The 17,165-nt window shown below is 43.3% G+C and overlaps 1 protein-coding gene and 1 pseudogene across 1 annotated transcript; one reads left to right on the forward strand and one right to left on the reverse strand.

Annotated features, from left to right (window-relative positions):
- Positions 1–6,350: 6,350 nt before the first annotated feature.
- On the reverse strand, positions 6,351–7,821 carry LOC147981316 (F-box protein At5g07610-like). Its single transcript, XM_087517079.1, has one exon. The coding sequence runs from the start codon at positions 7,548–7,550 to the stop codon at positions 6,633–6,635; it is 918 nt and encodes a 305-aa protein (XP_087373205.1). The 5' UTR covers positions 7,551–7,821; the 3' UTR covers positions 6,351–6,632.
- A 4,097-nt stretch (positions 7,822–11,918) lies between these two features.
- On the forward strand, positions 11,919–13,166 carry LOC147981317 (uncharacterized; annotated as a pseudogene).
- Positions 13,167–17,165: the final 3,999 nt, after the last annotated feature.

Genomic DNA, 17,165 nt, shown 5'->3' on the forward strand with positions numbered 1-17,165 from the left:
TTACCATACAAATAGGAGTACTGTACTAGAGTACTCTAACATCCAGATAACTCATGATGGCGCAAAAAGTTCAAATGGTGAGTAGCTTAGCTTGGCATGTCTCAGACTCATTTGTGCACTGGTAACTAGTTTTTTACAGCAACCAACAACAACACTGATCAGGGAGCTGCCTGCATATTTCTAAAAGAGAAGGAAAATTCTGTTTGCTTGTAAACTTGCTGGAGGCTACAAAACTAGTGTAAGTTATTGTTGTTCTACACACACTTAGTTCCAATTCATGACCATTTCAAGTTAAATGTTCTTCCTGTCTTCCAGGCCCATCTAAGCATGTCCGTCCACTCAATAACTCTGCGACTACTTCTAATGGAGGAGAGGAGGAACAGCAGAGGTGGCTACTCACATCTGCTTCTGGTGGGTGTTGAGGTAGGACTTCTCGCAGTACTCGGAGGCGGAGTAGAGCTGCGGCCGCAGGTTCTTGAGCTCCTGCATCAAGACGGCCACCAGTACTAATGTGTTAACAAATTTCAGCCAGTATAAGTGTATAACCAAGACAAAGCTCCTGCTCTCTCAAACTGAATGTTACTGCTAAGCTTTGATTTCAGGTCAAGACGGTGCAGATAAAACAACTTAACCTTTTTCCTTTCATATATCACCAGTCATTGCACGTTTCACTGCTAACATGTTTAAACCAAAACATTTGCTCATCTGAAGCATTATCACAAACACCTATCATGCAAAATCCTTTCACAAGTAAACTTTAACATGCACCGGAAAAAATCGTGCAGCAAGTATTCATCAGGAAATGGCCATCGTTATATTCTCACAATACCCAATCTAGCGCACGTACTCATCCAATGCAAAAATCAGGGGAAAAGTGAACAGACAGAGGATGCAAGAGGAAGGAGGGAGGGGTGAGGGAAGAGGGAGGAGGAAGAAGGGGGGACGTAGGAGTGGTGACTACCTGCCTATGGATTGGTCGCCGGTGTAGCTCCGGGAGGAGGCGTTGCTAGGCGGGAGGCGCTGCTCGTGGGAGCGGCTGCTCGACGGAGGGAGGCGCTGCTGGGCTCCTGTGCCGGCTGCGGGGCAGCGGAGGCTTCAGACGGCTGGGTGCGCCGTGGCGTCGGGCTGGCAGTCATGGCGGCAGGCCATCGGCGGCGAGGACTGAGACGGCGAGGCGGGGCGCGGGGGTTGTCGGAGCGGAAGAAGGGGGCGTGAGGGTGTGGCGAGGGGGGGAGTGGATCTGGCGAGGGAGGGACGAAGGGATTGGGCGAATTAACTAGGGGGAAGATTACTAATGGCGCACCCCCTGACGGTGCGCCCTTAGTATGTTTTTTTGATAGCAATGGCGCACCCTCGAGCGGTGCGCCATAAGTAATCTTTTTTTAGATAGTAATGGCGCACCAGCCAGCGGTGCGCCATACGTAAATTTTTTATTATTTTTTGTTGCATCTAATAATTTTTTAGAAAATGAATATGAATATGAAACAATAATAATTTTGTATAAAAACAATAATAATTTTTTAAAAATATCATCAAATTTGTTATTTGAAAATATTTATGAATATAAAAAATATCATCAAATTTGTTATTTGAAAATATAATCAAATTTGTTTTTTTGGATTTTTAGTTGCATTCATTTGTGACGGTGGAGCGGGGGAGGGTGTGGGGGGTCGTCGACGGCGGTGGAGCGGGGAAGGGTGCGGTGGGTCGTCGGCGGCGGTGGAGCGGGGGAGAGGGTGCGGGCCCGGGGGTCGTCGGCGGCAGTGGAGCAGGGGGAGGGTGCGGGGGGTGCTAATGGCGCACCATGGAGACATGCGCCATTAGTAACCCAACATATTAATGGCGCACCACACAGACATGCGCCATTAGTAGTTTTGCAAAAAAGAAAAAAAATAATTTTTATACTAATGGCGCACCGTGGCACAGTGCGACATTACTAGTTTAAACTAGTAATGGCGCACTATGCAACGGTGCACCATTAGTAGTTTTGCAAAAAAGTAAAAAAAATACAGTAGTGACGCACTCTATGGCTGGTGCGCCATTAGTAGTTCTAACTACTAATGGCGCACTCTGCCCGGATGCGTCATTAGTATGTTTGAAAAAATGAAAAAAAACATTTTGTTACTAGTGACGCACCAACAGATGGCGCGTCATTAGTATATAGTAATGGCGCACCACATGTCTGGTGCGCCATTAGTGTCAATTCCATCTATAGCCCTTTTCCTAGTAGTGTCTCTCTTTCTCATGATGGTCGCGCTCAGTCTTGATAGGGTCCAGGGCCTCGGAAAACTCCTTGGGGAAGACTAGGCTTCTTGTTCCACTCAAGCAACCATCGGATGTAGTTGTTCTGTTGGTCCATCTCCACCACTAGGGAGTCGAGCCGGAGGATGAGCTAGAAGCTCGAGGCCTTGACGAGCCCCTGAGACTAGCTATAATGGGTAGTAACATGTCCATGTTACTACTCTATGTTACTTCCTCTATAATAGGGAGTAACATATATGTAGTAACATGCAACACTTCATTTATTAGGCTATAGATTCATCTTGCCTTGATATGTGTGATGTTACTCATACTATTAGTAACTAGTTATGTTATCACATGCCTCTCTTTCTTCATTTATTGCTTGCCACATCATTTATTTTATCTAGATATGTGTGATGTTACTATCTATGTTACTCTCAATGTGAGTAGTCTGAAACGCCCTTGACGATGACTTGCATGAAGAGGACAAAAAAGCAAATTGGGCCTGCGTGAGGAATAGCAGCGGAACACCCGGATCGAAACGAAAAGGAGAAAAGGAGTGAGAGAGGGGGAGGTGACATTGTTGGTGAGCTCCATGGCCTCCGACCGATGCAGCTGAGCCGCAGCGTGCTCTCTGCTCCTTGGGAGCGTTTGACTAGGAGAAGCAGCCGACCCCTCCGCCGCGTGACAAGGGTGCAGATTCGAAACCACACCGCCGGCCATGGTGGATCTATCTTTCCGCCGCATGACCTGTTGTTGCTCGACCGGGGAGAGGAGGCGGAAGGGGAGACAGTTGGGAGTTTCACGGTGGCAGTTGGGGGGACAGAGGGCGTAGCTAGCGAGCAAGGTCGCTAGTGGCGGTGAAGATGTGGGTGGGAATTGGGAGACAGGAGAGGAAGAAACATAACGGAGGAAGACAAAAATCAAGTCTAAGTGTCTACCTGGTATATTTTTTTCTGCCAGCTCAGCATGACGGGCTGGTGACGTCCTCAAAGTCATTGAATTTACCATCAGTGTTTTTGTCACCGTCAATTTTTTGATGCGGAGATTTTTGCAACGAAGTGTAAACTGATGGTTTTTCGGTAATGATGCCGCTGATCTGATGGTTCTATGCATTTTACTCTCATAGACATCATCCCGTACTACACCGTGTTGATCCATCATTGCAGTCATCATTATTAATAATATAAATATATAAATCCTCTTCTTAAAGATCTTTTTGCAGTGACGTTAGAAAGCATGTTCTAAGAGCAGTTTTGTTCCTTTCAATTAGGGCTCGGGGTTGGCTCCTAATAATCTTTGTTGCCATTGCACAGATGAAGTCCAAGTGTGTGAACCATGACACCAACTAACGGGGGGACTGTAAATGTAACCAACATAGCTAGCAGCTCATCCTATTTTTACTCTTGTAGACCTGAACTAGTATACAGTACAACAACACCGGAGTGCAGCAGCGAGTTTTATGATTGTACTAACATTCCAAGACAACAATGCTCTTCCATAGCGTGCCACGGCTGTAGCAGAAAGAATAGGTTGATATTTGTCGGGCACATTGCCAGGGAATCAGACCAAATTATTTCATGCCAGCAAGGCTAGTTGCTTGCAAGCCTTGCAACACGAGCCAGCAGTTTTGCAGTGGCTTAAGTGAATGGTGTGTGTGAGTGTGACTGGACGCCGCTCGTCTAGCAGTTCAGCAACTGTGGAAGTCTGTAGAGAACGTTACATAATCGGTTAAGAAAAAGATTGTTCGTGTAGCAATTCAGCAATTGTAGGTGTCGTCAGAGCATACTCTACTTGCTCTGTTCTGTGTATGTGGCTCCTCCCAAGTTTATTGTTTTGTTAATTGGCCTAGCATATACTGCATGCTACTGTACGTTCTTAAGAACCACTACTTCATCGCTTCAACCATGTGATTCTCCTTATACCAGATGGATGCAAGAAGGATAGTCTACAACAGCCAAGGAACTGAAGCATGAATTTTTGTTGTACTAAAAATACAGTATGATCTTGATTTGGATCCTTAATATTGATTATATGGACCCGCCACACCAACCTCCAACCCCGTTCTGTAAATATAAGGACATGCTATCTTCAATTTTAGCTTGATATATATCCATCTAGTTGTCATATGTTCTTCTTCCTATAGCCTTCCGCCTACGCTATCTATTGGATGTCGAGAATTAAGAGGAAGAAGATGAAGCAATGACCCTTAGGATATTGGAGCTACACACATAACATGTTGGGAATACTAGGCATCCAGGAACATGTTCACTGACACGGTGTTATAATTGTCATGATTGACCTAATTACGGCCACTGCGAGAGGCACCGCAACTAGAAAGATAGTTGCTCGTGGAGGATGCGTCATTTCTAGAAGAGAACAAGAGCTGCACATCGAGAAGACTAGAAGAACACGTGCGACTTTCTGTGTGGCTGGCTGTGCAAGGCTTCTGCATGTAGGAAGCTTAGTGTTTCTTCGTGTAGTGTGCGCCCGTGCCAGAAAAAACCTGGGAGAATACTCTTCCTCTATTCGTCACCCGGATGGTTGAAGAGCTGAAAGAACGAACCACAAGACCATTTCTTGAAGACCAAAAAAAGCTGGAAATAAGGCTGTACCAATACGGAACTACTGCCATGTGTTTTATGGCTCCCACTATGTCGAACACGAGCATCAGAACTGTTTCAAGCACCATCCTTTAGCAGGACTGACCATCAATCAGGGTTTATGAACCTCTCTCTATTCCTCAACTATTGCCCTCGTTATACTGCTCGTCCAGTAGACACGGCGAGAAAATACCAACGGAACTTTACCCAACAGAGGACAGGGAAGCGCCTACAAATGTACAGCAACAACACAAAAGCGCTAGGTCTGCGTCACCGCACATGCTGATGATATTAGACAAACAGTAGATGAAAAATAAATCAACAGCGGACAACACCTAACATCCAACAAGTGAAATGCTCAAGTATCCCACTCTGACTAGAGTCAGCACTGTTCCAATCAAAAAGCAGGCAAACAAACTGTGATTCAATACAGTACTGCAAGGTAGAAATCTTCTTTAGGGGCATCCGAAAATTAACTTCCACCATTTCTTATGACAGTGCATACATGTAATTTTGAGTAGTTTCGGCTGCTCACGTGACCGGCCCGTCGAAACACAACAGAACAGGCCGGTCATAAATATGGAAGTCTTGAAAATAGAGCAGACACCACAAGGTTCGCACGCAGAATAATGTATAATAAAACTAGCTAAGAACACCACTGCCACTGCTTAGTCAAAACTCATCAAGTCCTTCAGGCTTCTTAAGTGTCACTTACAACAGAGCTAAGCTATGCATTTGATAAAATACACCAGGATAACCCACATGCTAATTATTGGTGTCATACAGGATACTTACTATGCAGTCATCCGCTACATACATAAAAAACTATGCATCCTTAACAGCATTATCTAATTCCAAAAGAAATACCTTACACGTAGATCATTTCATTGTTAACTGGAGATAAACAAAAGCTTCCACTCCATATTGTCGAAGGAAGAGGATATCCAAATGCAGAAGGTGCAACCAAGGTTTTGGTTACCGAATAAGGCAATTTTACCAAGGGGCACGGATAAATGTGGTTACCACGGTTATCGAGAAATACCGAGAATATTTCAAGCGAATTTTATAGTTGAATTTTGAATTCAAATAAGTGAATGAACGAATATTCGAACCAGAGACCTCTCAAAATAAGAACTAGGTTGATACCAACATGCCAGAACCAACTCTCATGGGATTAATTAGATCCTACGTACTTTACTGTAAATCGAGTGTTTAAATTCAAAAATTTCAAAAAACTGGTATTTTTTGCTCGGTATGGCGATTTACCGAGGGGTACGGAAATACGTGGTAACCATGGGAAATCTTGAAATTTCGACCGGTAACCAAAATATCCATAATTAAAGTAGCACCGTGTTACAACAACATGGGCTGCTAACTGCCATGAATATATACAAGTACACAAACACAAGCTCCGCACTACCTTAGCAGGCACCAACAAAAGCTATCGCCACTTCATAAATATCAAACCCAAGTCACTGCTGCCCAAATTCAAGACCTTACTCTCAGTATCATTGGAAAGATGGACAACTGTGAGGCTGCAGCACCCAGGCTAGATATTTAGTGCCCATTTGCCAATAACTCTGAGAACAAGGGAACATATGAAAGAAAAGGAGTCTTCCCCTCCCAGTCAGACCCTTCAACTTGACAATCAGACCCAAGTTGACGTATAAAACACAGCTCCATAGAATCCATGTCGTATGACATTAGTGTGTTCTCCTCCCCACGGAGTATGAAAACCATATTGCGTTCTGGGTGGAATGAGATGACATTGTAATGCTTTTGAAACGACTAGTTGCTGACTTTATGCTTCAAGGTCCAGGTCCGTCTATTGTAGTCCTGAAGAACCCAGACTGTTAGTTCAGAACCACGAGCACCGGTGCTGTTTGCAAAATAGAACTTCCTCTGATGGAAAATATCATTGATAAAATCATCATCATAGTATGGTCGCTTAGGAATATCAATGATCCACGAAATATTCCCTTCAACGTCAGCAGCTACTATTAATTTATCAAAGGCAGTCAGATGCAGGACCCCATTCAGAAAAACGCTCCTCGAATTCCAGGGTATTGCAAATGAATCGTCGCGATGTACGATGTGCGGTGCGACCGTCCATACTCCAGCTTTGGACGAGTAGACCGCCAATGCATTGATGTGTTTAAGGCATCTGCTGTCATCCTCGTATGCAGGCCAAGTCTCATCAATTATGAATTCGAACACATGAAAGTGGGAGGAGACGGAAGACTCAAACCCCAAGCGAGCGACCTCCACCTCGCTGGACCAGTTGGTTGGAGGAACAACCACCCATTTCTCAGTGGCGGGATTGCACACAATGTAATCCAGTGCCTCAGGATCAGTATCCTTCCAGCAGCGGCAGAGTAGGAGACCATTGCAGCAGTCCAGAATGTCAAGGCTCTGGTAATTGGGCAGGAACGAGAGGGACGGGTCGAAGAAAGGGTCACCTTCCCCTGAGACGTTGGTGAAATAGCGAGCCCCCTTGACTTGATAGAAGAATCCGGCGAGGGACTGGGGCATGTATTTGCGGTGGTCGGGGTGGGAGATGAGGTCGCGCCAGCGCGTGGAGACGCACTTGCAGCCGCAGGTGGACTTGTAGGGCAGGTGCGAGATGATCTCGGCGAGGAGGTCGTCGGTGAGCCTGGCCGTCTGGTCGCTCTCCTCCACGACCTTCTTCTTGGAGTCCCGCACCATGGCCGTCCGTGGGGACGAGGAGCTCAAATCTGCGTAGATCGGAAGACGGAGGGGAAAAGATTTGAGATTCAGCCTGGCTGTGAGGAGAGCTTGAGGGAAGAGAATCTACCATGCTGCTTGCTGCGGGAACGGAGAAGCAGAGAGTGGCCGGAGCGTCAGCTGCTAGCGAACGAGGGTTTGCGCAGCCGCCAGATGCGGCGGAGCTCGGGAGTGAAGTGGAGGCGACGCGGCGGAGTGCAGGGTTGGGTTGTGTGTGACCTTTTCCGTATTGTTGGGCTTGGGGAGTAACATAGAGTAGTAATTTGCCGATGTTACTAATCTATGTTACTACATCTATAGTGGGTAGTAACATATGAATGGTATCATGAAAGAGTTCATTTATTAGGCTATAGACTCATTATGCCTTGAAATGTGTGATGTTACAGTAACTACCTAAGTTATCACAAACTCATCTCTTCTTATTAATTAAATGCCACATAAGCAATCTTGTATTGAAATGTGTGATGTTACTACTTAAGTTATTTCCATTGTGACTAGTCTAAACACGATGTGGCGTTGCTATCGTGTACAAAGCCTAAACAAATGCTACTGTGTAGAAAAAGAAGAGAGAACAACGTATTCCCTCCATCCATATAGATGAGGCCGAATGCATTTTTCAAGACTATCTTTTACAATTGATAAGGCCTTTTTGGTTCATAGGATAGGATTATCATAAAAATAGGAAATTTGTAGAAAATGAGATGACATATATCTCAAATTCTATGAGTAGGAATAGGAAACGAGATGTCATTTGGTTCACACTAAAGGAATTTTTTCATTGAGTCTAGACTCATTTTTATTTTCCTATAAAATGTGGAGGATAGGAATCAATCCTATGTAGGAATAAGAATCCATTCCTATGAACCAAAGAGTTTTTAAGGAAAAAAATCCTATAAGAATCCCATCCTCTAGAATTCCTATGAAATTCCTCCAAACTAAAGGAGGCCAAGATTATAATGTGAAAATTATATCATTGTAAGCTTCTTTCATGTACGAATTAGACGGTATGCTTTGTGTAATTTGCATGTCATATAGTATTACTCTAATATGTGGTTAAAGTTATCTTCAAAAATGCATTAGGCCCTATATATATGGATAGAGGAAGTACTACATTTCTATGGGAGCAAAAACAAAATAGTCAACCACCCGCGTCGATGACCCATTAACTTTGAATTCGTCGACGAGCATTGAAGAAGAAAAGCGCTAAGCCTGCATCGAGCAAGAACTGGAACTGGTCACACTCATGGGTCATCATCATCACATGATGATGTCGCTCCAGCACAACCCGTGGACCGACACACCCCGCTGAAATCGGCCACCACCACACGACCACACCCGCAATAGGGGATCCCCTGCGCCAAACCATCGCACCTCACGATGTGGCCAAGAAGAGGCCCCACCATTGCTAATGCCCGTGCGAGCTTTGTCCGGCGATGCCATCTGATGGCGACAAGAGGAGCGGAGGAGGCAGGGGAGGTCCCCCTGTGACTAAATCTAGCGCTCTGGTGAAGCCGTCGGAGCCGCGCGGTAGCAAGGAGGTAGGCGGGTGTCTTTTTATTGGGTAATGGGAACTTGTAGAAAGTAACCGACATAGCTAGTAGCTTACCTTAAACTCCTGAATGCCCAAATATTTATTTCTGAGCACAGGCTTATCTGAACCCGGTTAAGAGAAAACTCAAAACAAATGCTTAAAAATGATTTGATGTGTGAGGTCTGCTTCAAAAAAAAATTATGGGCGGTACAGGCCAATGGTAGGCGTTACTCCTATCGAAGAATAACATGTTTTTGGAGAAAAAACTGCTCAAAGAATGACTTTATCTCAAAGAAGCGAAAAAAAAAACTTCGGGAACGGCGTTTTGGCTCCTGGGATGACATTCTCGAGATGTTGTAACAAAAGAGTTCAACTCCCCCCCCCCCCCTGAACAGTACCCTGATTTTTTTAACATATTTTCAAAAAATTCTGAAATTATTTGTAGATGATCATGTTGGTGTCACCAACATGCTTCATGATTTTTGTGTTGAGAGGAGCAGAGGTGTTTCTTGGTGAAAAAACAAATTTAGGGTGACATTTTGTCTTTGATTTGTTTTTTTTCGCAGGCTAAAACGCTTTACCTTTTTGCCTCAAAATTTATTGGTAGCATTTGTGTGACAAAGATCACAAAAAAATATTTGTCTCAATTTTTTTGACATTTGAAAAAAATGGCCCGGGAGCATGTGATCCCGAGCATCAAATTGAATTTCCGAAAAGCTCGTTTCATTTCCGCTCTTCTCTCCCGCGACTCATTACCTGTGAACAAGGCCACCGCAGAGGCGGATGCGATGGAAAAGAAATCGTTCGATCCGGATTTTCCAGGCGATTCTCCTCGCATGACTCGCCGCCTAATATGCTCTTCCGCCGCCGCATCAAGGTCAACCTCAAGGGCCTGGCGGACGAGTTCTTTAGTGGGAAGGCTTCGCGTACACGGCTCACGTTCCAAGCGCCCATGGAGAAGCGCCGTAATGGGTTGCGGAGTTCCACCACGCCGTACGCCAGGGAAACAGGGGCGTCAGGGCAACACGAGCGTTGCCTCCCGTGACTCTCCACCTTGCCGGAGGCGAGAGAGGACGGGTCCTCTCGTGCATCGCGTGCACGAGGCATCTTGGTGGCGGTGGCCGGCTGTGGACTTGCTGGTGGCCTCATGCACCTCAAGTATTCTGCTGACGGCTGCGGTGGTGTGGGCAGCGGCTAAAGTTTTTTAAATAATACATATTTTTATTAAATTTCAAAAATATTATGCCGTAATTATATTTTTCAAAAATAATATCCAGTCGGCCTACTGCTGGCCGAGTGGATCCAGTCGGCCTGCTGCTGGCCGATTGGACCCCAGTCGGCCCATTGTAGGCTGATTGAATCTAGTCGGTCGACTGCTGGCCGATTGGCGCCCAGTCTGCTTTCTCTAAGCCGACAGGTGCATGCATCCATTTATCTTTGAAATGACTATTTGAAAAATATTGAAGAAGTAAAAATGTTAATCAAACATTTGAAAAAACAATACTGAACAAGTATTTGAAAAATGTTGAAAAAATATTTTAAACTGTTGAATAGGTATTTGAAAAATGTTAAAGTATTTAAAAAATGTTGATCATGTATAAAAAAATTTAATCTAGAATTTGCAAAAAATATTAAACAATTTTTTGAAAAAAAGGATAAACAAGTATTTGAAAAAATATTGATCATGTATATAAAAATGTTGAAAAAAGTATTTGTAAAAATGTTGATCAATATAAAAATATTGATCATGTATATTACACACATGTTAAACATTGTTTCAAATACTTGTTCAATTTTTTTAAATACTTGTTTAACATTTTTCTCAAATACTGGTTCAACATTTTTATATACATGATCAACATTTTTTAAAATACTTCCTTAACATTTTTATATACATGATCAACATTTTTAAAATACTTCCTTAACATTTTTATATACATGATCAAAATTTTTTAAAATACTTCTTTAACATTTTTATATACATGATCAACGTTTTTTTAAAATACTTCTTTAATATTTTTCAAATACCTATTCAACAGTTTTCATATATTTTTTTAACATTTTTCAAATACTTGTTCAACAATTTTTTTTCAAATGCTTGACTAACATTTTTATATGCATGATCAACATTTTTTCAAATACTCATTTCAAAGATAAATGGGTGCATGCACCTGTCAGCCTAGAGGAAGCAGACTGGGCGCCCATCGGCCAGCAGTGGGCCGACTGGGGCCTATTGGCCTGCAGTGGGCCGGCTGGATCCAATCGGCCTACAGTGGGCCGACTAGGGTCCAATCGGCCAGCAGCAGGCCGACTGGGTATTATTTTTGAAAAATATAATTACGGCGTAATATTTCTGAAATTTAATAAAAAATATGTATTATTTAAAAAAAATTAGCTGGGCAGCGTTGCGATGCCCAGTTCGCGTATGTTCAAGTACCCCCTACGCCGACTCATTGGCGGTTGCTTCCAGGCTACGGTGTGCTGGATCTGAAGCTAGTGGGTACACTACACTAACGGTGAACACTCATAGCAGTATCCGGGAACCAACATAGGTCTGGGATAAAGCCGCCGACCGCTCTAGACTTTTCTGGACTGGCGCTATGCCGCTCTAGCCTTCTCTCCTCCTCTGCTTTCCCTCCTCCCTCTCTCCACATAATCTTGTTCTTGTTCTCTAATCTCCTACTCTTTCTCCCATCTACTTTTCTGATTACTCCGCTTTCCCTCCTGCTATTTTGTTGCCTCTCCCTCGTTTTTCCCTTCGCTAGTTAGATGTGAATATGGACAGATCTTCTACTCGCATGGAAGATCCTGATGCTCTTCCACAGAAGGCGGATCTGAGAAGAGATGGAGTAAATCAAGTCTCGCAGCTTTCCTCTCGGGTTGTGAGGTCAGATCCTGGGATTGAACTCAACATGCAAGCGTTGTCGATCAATGAGCCGGAGGTAGTTCATATTCAGGCTGAGCAGTACAGGCAAGAAGAGGGTCAGGATGCAGAGTTCAATATTCTGATGAAGCTTGCATCTACAGGAGGTCCTATCAGGGTTCTTTCCCTTCAGGCTGTGCAGCAATCTATGGCTAGAGCATGGAAGGATAACTATTATGGTATATCACAATTATCAAGGTACATCTTTGTGGCTCATTTTCGTTCTTTGGATGCTGTTATGTTTGTCATTACTCGTCAGCCTTGGAGCATGGGTTCAGACAATTTCTTGCTTGAATGGATGGATCCATAGGAGCAAAATAGAAATATTCAGGACTATAAGTTTGACACTAACTACGTGACTATTCGGATTTATGGTATTCCCATGAGATTCAGAACTCAAGCTCTACTTGCAAACATCTTGCAAAGTGTTGGCCAGATCTCATAATTTCATCCTATAAATCAGAGTATGATCTTTGCTAGGGAGAATTACATTTGGGGTACCATTAAAGCTCAGGTTAGTAAAGCAGTCAGAGATAGAGTTTGGGTTTCTTTTGCCAAGGATTCTGCTGGTTGGGCTTACTTATTCTATGAGAAAATTGGCAGAATCTGCACTTTTTGTGGAGTTATGTTTCATAGTGTTCAGCATTGCAAGATCAGAAATAGTGTTCTCATTTCAAGAAACAGGCTGCAAGTTTCTTTGGAAGAAATCTCACCAAATAGATTTGGGCAGTGGATGACTAATGCAGAGTTGATTCCTACTCTTTCAGGAGGAAATGTTCAGGCAGAAGCAAATTCATTCTCATCTTTCATCAATCCTCAGCTAGCAAGGTTGCAGAAGCAGTTCATAGAGGATCCCAAAGGAAAAGGAAAGATGTCAGAAGAGGATTCTGCTGATAAAGGAAATCAGAAGATATTATCTTTAAGAAAAATTAATGAACAAAATAAAAGAATGGAAGGAGACAATTCTTCAAAAAATACAGAGCTTCAGATAATTCAAAAGCAGGTTGGAGTTAATACTGCTCTACCTAAATTCATTCACAGTCAACAGCAGAGTCAAAGTGGTGATTTAATGGATACAACGGTGTTACCAGATGCAGGTAATAAGGAGACAGATGTTGGTTAAAGCAATTACGTAGAAGGAGGGCAAGTTGAAGCCCTTCAGCATTCAGTACAGTAAAGTGGTGCTCTCGCTGACCCGGAGCAGGTAGGGGGTGCAAAATAGTCAGGCCCATTATCTCAGCAGTTGCCAGGCTCTCGGTGCACGTCTGCTGAAGAGATGCATATTCAGGGACAGAGATATAAGCCAGATTTGGACCAGCAGACTGCCCAAAATAATCCTCTTCGCCTCGCAGATATTCCTAGTCGGTGCGTTGCCCCTTCATCTCACTTTGTGCAGACTTCCCCTACCTCTGCTATTCAAATGCATTTGGAGGACAAAGTTTCCGGTGCAAATGTCGCTATTTGTCCTTCCCCTTCCTCGGGCGTAGCGCTTTTCCCTTCTCCTACCCGCCATCCCATTCCCTCGCCTACTCGATCCAGTCCCAAACGTACATCCGCCTCGCTTTTTGGTATCCCCTCTCCTCCGGCGAAGAAGGCTGCCAGTCAATCAAGCTTACTCGGTGCTCCGCCCGACACGCAAGTTTTCATTGGACAATCATATACAGCTGGTGGTGTGGGAGCCGCCCCTGTTCTTAGTGACAGTGTTGCCAGCACTATGGTAAAGAGTTCAGTCAGAGGAGTTTTTTTGGGGGGTGCTGAGTTTCCTGGATCCACAACATCTCAGCGGAGCTACCATCGATCTAGGAATAGCAGATGGGACATTCCTCCGAACGGCGAATCTGGAAGTGTGCGTCCTAATTTCCATGGGTTTCTTCACAATCGTGCTTGTTCTTCCACTTGGAAGCGCGACAGCAGCTCGGCTCAACTGGACAGTAGCAATAATGTGTGCACAAGCCGATGCAAAAATTTGGGGAGCATGTCTTTTGAAGCCAACACTGAACAGGGCAGATCAGTTATGGCATTTCGTCAGCATGAAGGAGGAAGCTATGATCCCTCGACCCTGAGCTCACCTTCGCCGTCTGTCAGTGAGGGTATAGTTGGATCCCGTCAGGGGGCTTTCTCTCCTCCTGGCATTGATCGCCTCCATCACAAGGGTCTGCATGTTCATGGTAGCATTTGTAGCCCTACAGCTCAAGTCACAATGGAAAATCAAGATGACTCTAGTACACTGGATATCAACAAGAATCAGTCTGGACATAACATGGAGTTGGATGATGATGCAGATAGGAACTTAGCGCAATCCTTTTCTCGGGCAGCGGCGCATGGCCCTAACGCGCCTCGGGCGCCATGAAAGCCATAGCTTGGAATTGCCGAGGTATGGGCCGGGGCCTCGGTAGCGATCGAATGTTGTTCCTGGCAAATCTGATCCGTTCTACGAAAGCTCAGGTAATATTTGTTTCGGAAATCAAATCTTCGAAGGTTCATTCGGTTGATCTTGTGAATAGGTTTGATGTGGCTAACAGTTTTGATGTTCCTTCTAGAGGTGCTTCAGGAGGGCTCTGGCTTATGTGGAATGATGATCTTAAAATCTCTGTTCATAGTTCCTCCTTTCACTTTATCCTAGCCAATGTAGTTCATCTAGCCTCGGGGGTTCACTTTTGTTTGATATGTATATATGGTGATCTTTATCATAGGCAGACTAGTGCCATTTGGAATCAGGTTTCCACTTTTGTGTATGATAACCTCGGAAAACCCATGATCTGTATGGGAGACCTTAATGATATTTTGTATGATACAAATGGCTGTAATGGTTGTGTAAATTATTTTCGTATGTATGCTTTTTGTTCTATTGTCAAAAATTGTGGTTTCTTTGACATCGGTTTTAGTGGTCCTACTTACAGTTGGCGCAATAGGCAGCACACTGTTAATCCTATTTACAGACGTTTGGATCGTTGTCTTGTTAATGATGATTGGTGTGCTCATTACCCCAATACTAAGGTGCTTAATTTACCTATCATCGTTAGTGACCATGCTCCCATACTTATTTCTACTGATGGTAGTTTTGTTAAACCTAAGCAGACTTTCAAATTTGAAAATTGGTGGTTAATGGAGAAGGATTTCATTAGTTTTGCTAAGTCTGCTTGGAACAATGCTAGAGCAGGCTCTTTTGTTGCAAAAACCTCTTCTTTGGCAGGGGCTTTGAAAACATGGTGTAGGAAGAAGAAACCTTTTCAGCAAGAGCTTCAAGAACTAGAATCTAGTATCAAGCAGATTCAGGAGCTTCCAATCAATCTTCAAGATCATGCTTTAGAAAATTCGCTTATTCTCAGATATGAGCAAACTCTCTCTAAACTGAATAGTTTTTATAAGCAAAGAAGTAAGAAGGGATGGGCTACTGATGGTGATCGTAATACGAAATTTTTTCATCAAGCTGTGCTTAAGAGAAGGAAAAGGAATACTATCTGCTCGGTTAAGGATGAAAATAATATTGTGCATTTTAAGCCTAATCTCATTGCTAATACCTTTGTTAATTATTTCAGATATATCTTCTCTTCCTCTCATATCAACTGTGGTAGAGCTTTTCTTGCTTCTCACTTACCGGAGGGCTCTTTGGACCCTACTTATTTAATTCCGGATAAAAATGAGGTCTTGCAGATTTTGAAGGACATGAAGTTGAATGCTTCTCCAGGGCCAGATGGTTTTAATGTCGAGTTTTATTTGGCTACCTGGAATTGGATAGGAGACGATGTCACTCAATTGGTAGTCAATTTTTATAGAACAGGTATATTGCCCTCTCACGTGAGTGATACAAACATTGCTCTCATTCCAAAAAAAACTTGTTCCCCAGGTTCCTATGGATTATCGTCCCATTAGTCTTTGCAATGTTATTTATAAAATCATTGCCAAATCTGTAGCTAATCGTCTTAAGCCTCATCTTCCAGATTATATTGACCCTGCTCAACAAGCTTTCATTGAAGGTAGAAGAATTAGTGACAATATCATTATTGCTCAAGAGATTTCTCACTCTTTTGCTCTTCGTTCTTGGAATCACCTTGCTTTCATGCTTAAAATTGATCTTGCTAAGGATTTCGATCGTTTAGAATGGAGCTTCATTGTTTCAGCTCTTGCACGTAAAGGATTGCATGCTCATTTCATAAATTTGATTTATGAGTGCATTTCTTCTCCTACTTTTTCTATGGTCATTAATGGTAGGCCTTCTCATAAATTCAAAAGTTCTAGGGGTATTCGTCAAGGTTGTCCTATGTCCCCTTATTTGTTTGTTATTGCCATTAATGAATTATCTCTTGCTCTTAACGAAGCTTTAGCTGCTCATAGTCTTCAGGGTATTTTGCTTGGACCAAATTGCCCCCCGATTCACTCTCTTTTGTTTGCAGATGATTTGTTGGTATGTGGTCAAGCTACTGTTCAGGAAGCTAATGCTATGGCCAACATTATCAATCATTTTTGTTTCGTGTCAGGTCAAACTCCAAATTGGGCCAAGTCTGCTATTATGTTTAGTGGTCATGTTAGTCAGGCTGTTATTCAAGATATTAAGCAGATTTTTCCTGTTTCTAACATGGATGCTAATTTTTCTCATCTTGGTCATCCTCTTATTCTTCCTGCTAATAATAGATCTGCGGCCTACAATTTTGTTTTGGATAAATTCATGAATAAGCTTCCTTCTTATAAGGCCAACTTGCTCTCTCATGCAGCTAGGCTTGAATTGATTATATCAGTTTTTTCTGCTATTCCTATTTACTATATGGCTAATATTTTATTTCCTAAGAAGTTCATAGCCAAACTCACTGCTATTATTAGGAACTTTTGGTGGACAGGTATTAGAGAGCATAATTCGAGCAAAAGCTTGTGTCTTAGGGCTTGGAAGGATATTTGTAATTCTAAAAAAGAGGGTGGCCTTGGTATTAGGAACTTACAAGCCATTAATGAAGGCCTGATGCTTGCAGCTGCTTGGCGTATAGCGAAAGATTCTTCTTCCCATCTCCATCTTGTTCTTAAGTCCAAATACTTCCATGATTCTTCCATCAGGACTGCTAGCCCTTCCAATCCAAAATCAGCTTTTTGGTCCTCCATTCTCAAAATGCTGCCCAAACTCAAAGCTCAG

The sequence above is a fragment of the Triticum urartu genome, chromosome 3A (assembly GCF_056163025.1).
Source record: "Triticum urartu cultivar PI428250 chromosome 3A, HENAU_Tu73, whole genome shotgun sequence".
Lineage (NCBI taxonomy): Eukaryota > Viridiplantae > Streptophyta > Magnoliopsida > Poales > Poaceae > Triticum > Triticum urartu.